We start from the raw sequence: 4,703 nt of genomic DNA, 5'->3' as shown, positions 1-4,703 counted from the left end.
AAAAAGTACAAAAACAAAAAACGGGCAATTTTGACAAGTTATTTTAGTTTGACATTCGCATTGGTCACTTCAAGATGGCGATAAAATCGAAGTCGTCGGTGGGCTTTTTGCAAAATTAAAAATTTTATTTATACCCTAAAAGACGTACAAAAATAGAAAAAAACTTATTTAAATTATAATAAAGCAGTCTAGAAAGTGTTCTGAATATAAAAGGTGCATGAGTAAACGCCCTGAGAGGCGCTGTGGTGCAGCCAAGGTACTCCGTCGCAGCAGAGCAGATAGCCCAAGTTGGCAAAATTCAAGCAGAAGAACCAACAACGTTGGTAGGTGGTATAGTACGAGCGAATGTTAACGGAAGACAATATTTTGGGTGCATTTTGGGGAAAAATTTATAATAGAAAGTCTAGAATTCAATTCACCTATTAGAAGATTACACCAGCGGCTGGTGCGTGAGAAGCCTGCGTCCAAGTCCAAGTGGCAGTAAATAGATATAGGGCCAACTTTTATTGCTTCTGATGCCGTGGTAGCCATCGAAGTCAGCATGATGAACAATTACACTAACATGATGATTGGCGATCAATTTCGCAAAATGGAAAGTACAACTTATTCACCAAAATCTTCGCCACATGGTGGACGTTCGCCAGTGGTATCGAGGCAAGATTCATCGGGCACTCTAAAAACTACAATATCACTAGGCAAAACGCCCACAATAATACAGACGGGGCCCTTTTACTCAATGAAGGAACCACCAGGTATGTGACGAAAACGAGAGAATCATATCTAAACATTGCATTATTAATCAATTTGTCATTAAAAGGCAAAGGCGAATTGACGGGTGATAAAGACCTAATGACCGAATATGGGCTGCATCACACACTGACCAAGTTTAAGGATAAAAAAGTCAAGGAGTCGCTGGCTTCCTTTCTACCCAATTTGCCTGGCATTTACGACACTACAAGCAATCTGGTATGCATTGTTTTTTTTGCAAATGTGGTGTGATATCACATTAAGTTTTGATATTGACTATTCTTTAATTCTTATTGCAGGAAAACAGCACACTGCGTAGCGTTATTGAGAAACCACCCATTGGTGGCAAGGAGCTGGTACCATTAACTGCCGTACAATTAGCTGGCTTCCGGCTGCATCCTGGACCTGTGAGTACTAGTTTCGATAGCTTACATCTCTTCTATTTATAAGAAATATTGTTAACAATTTTCCGAAATTTCGTATAGCTACCTGAACAGTATCGTGCGCTAAATACGACACCCGCACGAAAACACAAAAACAAGCATAAAAAACACAAACACAAAGATGGCGCTGCGCCGCAAGAAACATCGCTGATGGGTATAACCAACGAAGAAATCCATATAAGAAGCGATCTAAGTCGAATTTTTTTCTACTTACAGACTCCTCTGGACTTGAAACCTATGAACGCAAACACAAAAAACAAAAGCGTCATGAGGACGATAAGGAGCGAAAGAAGCGAAAAAAAGAAAAGAAACGTAAAAAGAAAAGTCACAGTCCAGAACCCTCAGCTGCTGGATCTGTCGCAGGTGGCAATAGTGGAGGCATTGGCACAGGTGGTGGTGTGGGTGGGGGTAGTTCGGGCATCGTTTCGCTAGGTGTCATGCCACCAATGGGTGGCAGCAGTGGCAGTGTGGGCACATTGGGTGGTGGCGTAAATGTGCTGCCCGGCGCAGTTGCAGCGATGCAACAACCACCGCAACAACCACAAATGGCGCCAGCGCCAATGTTAAGTGACATGGGCACGATATCACAGCAATTAATGCTCTAGGGAGGAAGCAATAGATAGCTGTGAAAGTAAAAAGAAAACACACAAAGCAGCAGAAAGTTGTAAAAGGGAAATCAAAAGGCAGGCAAATTTCATGCGCAACGCTGAAACTTAAGATAGCAAGTTAAAAACACAAAAACACATTTTGTATCCTCACACTTAGCAAACTAAAACAACAAACAAGAGAAAACCGCAAATTTTTATTTTGCAATTGCAATTTTCTTATTTAGATTTAATAATTGTAACTTAATATTTAGTTTAATTATAAATGAATTTTTATTTTCAAAACACTGCAAATTAAATTATTTATTCTAATCAAGTGAAAAAAACTGAAAACAATTTCCTACTGAAATTACTGTGCGGAGTCTTTTTAAGACTAAATATGTATTATTGAAATATAATTTAAAATTTCCCCATAATTGATATATGTACATTAAGGTGGTCCAAAAACAGAAAAGTCAAAATTGTAATGCTCTCACCCCCTATGATTGTTCTATATCGAAAAAAAGTATACCCCTATTTTTTACCTCCCTTTTATTAACTCGAGACGTAACTATGTAAAATTGATGCGCCTAAAAGATGCAGCGATTTCTATTCTCAAGTTACATACCTGATGACGGTGCGAATGGAAATTATAATAGCGAGGTTTTAGTTTTTTAAACTATAATTTTATTATTTTGAATTCAAAAAATATTTAGAGGTCGCTCAAAGCGCTCAAAATTTTCCATGTATTTTTATGTGGGGGAAAAAACACTTTACGTGTAAATGGTATGGAATTCTTAAAAATCAATATTATTCGATCGGAAAACTCTGGTTATCTTCAGGGGTCTTTCAATAATAATACCCAATTGTTAACTTAACCATGTTGTAATACTAACGATTTTTTATTAGTCCCCCCGTTGAATTTTTCATGGTTTTTGGCGGACCTGTAAATTATAGTTGCGATGAAAAAATGACAATTGAGTATTATTATTGATCTGCTTCAGAGAAACAGAGTTATCCGATAGAAAAATATTAATATTTAAGAATTCTATACCATTTCTACGAAAAGTTGTTTTTCCCCCACACAAAATACATGGACAGCTTTGGGCGCTTTAAGTGACCTCTAAATATTTTTTGATTTTAAAATAAGAAATAGGGGTATAATTCTTTTCGGTATAGAACTTTACTTTTTCACGTGTATTTTTTGGACCACCCTAATGTACATACTGAGCAATTTTCAGAAGGTAATGCAGCAGAAAAATTTCAGTAGTTTTACAGATATTTGGTAAATTGCACATCCATTAATTGAAAAGAACGCTGGAGCAGATCGTTTATTATATATATATATATATATATTTTTTTTTTAATCATATGGGTCAGAGGAAAAGGAAATTATCTATGCATTACAACTACCATTGTGTCAAGAGCGCTGCACAGCAGCCTTATTGGGCCAAAATTTGACAGTCGAAATAAAAAAGATATCAATACAAATATTTACGAAATATCTTAATTCAAAATTACCGTTAGTTTATTTTATTGTAGTTTAGTTTAAAGTGACGTTTTCTTTTATATAACTAGTATTTAATCAAAACGAAATACTTTAACATTTAGTGTAAGGGTCTAAGAAAAAAATATATGAAAGTATCATTAATGACGAAAAAATCATAATAAAAAATTAAACACATGAAGTAAAAAAAACTTAGACATAAAAAATTTAATTGCGATATCTGAGAGCATTTTTAGTAAATTTACAAACATACTTAACTTTTCGTTATCTAGTCAATAACCATCTTCCAATGTTTCTTACTTTAGCCATAGCCTAAATTTTTATCAAAAAATTTCATTCATTGACTTTTACCGTTAAAAATTTGCGACCAAACAAACATCAATTTTGAATAATATTTTGAAAACCGGTCAAATCATATAGTTTTTTAAAGTTTATGCAATAATCTTTTGAAAACTATAGCAATGAGAATACCAACTCAGGTGTGCAGATTTATTAACAGTCTCGGGCATATATACAAAAATATTTCCATGAATACAGCAAGCCATTTGCCAAAAAATTGGAAACACCTCAAAGGGAACATCGCGGAAACGTTGCGTGAATTTGATTATTCAACCAGCCGATGAGGTGAGGGTATGGCTAAACTTATTTAATACGATCATTGCAGATGGCGAACATAAGCAAAGTGCGTGTTCGAGATGATTTGTTTGGCACATGCAACAGCCGCATACAAGAAGGGTACCTGTTGTACGTATACATACATATGTGATTGGCAGCGAAACTCTGGTCACAGAAATGTATGCGGCAGGTATTAAATCGCATAATCAAGTCGGTCCAGATGTGATGCACGCCACCATTGAAACATATGCGTCGCAATTTTACAAACAACCCAATGTCGGCGCTGTCGTAGGCTATGACAAACAATTTAGCTTTTGTAAGATAGCCTATTTCTTGCTACCAATATGGATGCACGTTATACAAATAAAGGTTTTTGTTGCGGCCATCAAGATGTGTTCAGAAGCAGTCCAACTGTTATTGGGGAAAATCTAATCGGAATATGTGAGCGATATCAGCCCAATTCTGAATATTCCCGAGGATTTCATTTCTCGTGGATTTTACTTTTCTCGAGAATAAAATCCTCCTATTCGAAACTGCCAGGGAGCAGCATTTTCCCCGAAAATTGGGGAGCAGGAAATTCGAACTTTCGAAGAGCTGTTTGACAGTTATTTTGACAGCTCAACTGCCGCCATTTAATTTGCGTATTTTACACATAAAAGTGTGTTTCACATAAAAGAGTATTTCAGATTATAGTTGTTAATAAATTAATGCGCGGAAATCTCAAATCTGTGTTTTAAATTAAAGCTCAATCTTTTAACTTCACATGTGAGTTGAAATATTTTGATTTCAATCGCGCGTTTTCATGTA

The 4,703-nt window shown here is 35.8% G+C and overlaps 1 protein-coding gene across 2 annotated transcripts; it reads left to right on the top strand.

Moving 5' to 3' along the window:
* Positions 1-52: 52 nt before the first annotated feature.
* LOC118739449 (mediator of RNA polymerase II transcription subunit 19) lies at positions 53-2,053 on the top strand. 2 transcript variants are annotated; one of them, XM_036470775.1, is made up of 6 exons: positions 53-323; positions 427-752; positions 818-966; positions 1,047-1,154; positions 1,233-1,344; positions 1,407-2,053. In XM_036470775.1, the coding sequence occupies exons 2-6, from the start codon at positions 542-544 to the stop codon at positions 1,793-1,795; spliced, it is 969 nt and encodes a 322-aa protein (XP_036326668.1). In that variant the 5' UTR covers positions 53-323; positions 427-541; the 3' UTR covers positions 1,796-2,053. The 2 variants fall into 2 exon arrangements, with proteins under 2 accessions (XP_036326668.1, XP_036326667.1); XM_036470774.1 differs by having other exon boundaries at positions 53-752.
* The last annotated feature ends 2,650 nt before the right edge of the window (positions 2,054-4,703 follow it).

This window comes from Rhagoletis pomonella, unplaced genomic scaffold, assembly GCF_013731165.1.
Source record: "Rhagoletis pomonella isolate Grant_MI unplaced genomic scaffold, Rhpom_1.0 Rhpom_scaffold_00005, whole genome shotgun sequence".
Classification (NCBI taxonomy): Eukaryota; Metazoa; Arthropoda; class Insecta; order Diptera; family Tephritidae; genus Rhagoletis; species Rhagoletis pomonella.
The sequence above is the reverse complement of the archived record's forward strand: the minus strand, read 5'-3'. Positions and strand labels throughout refer to the sequence as shown.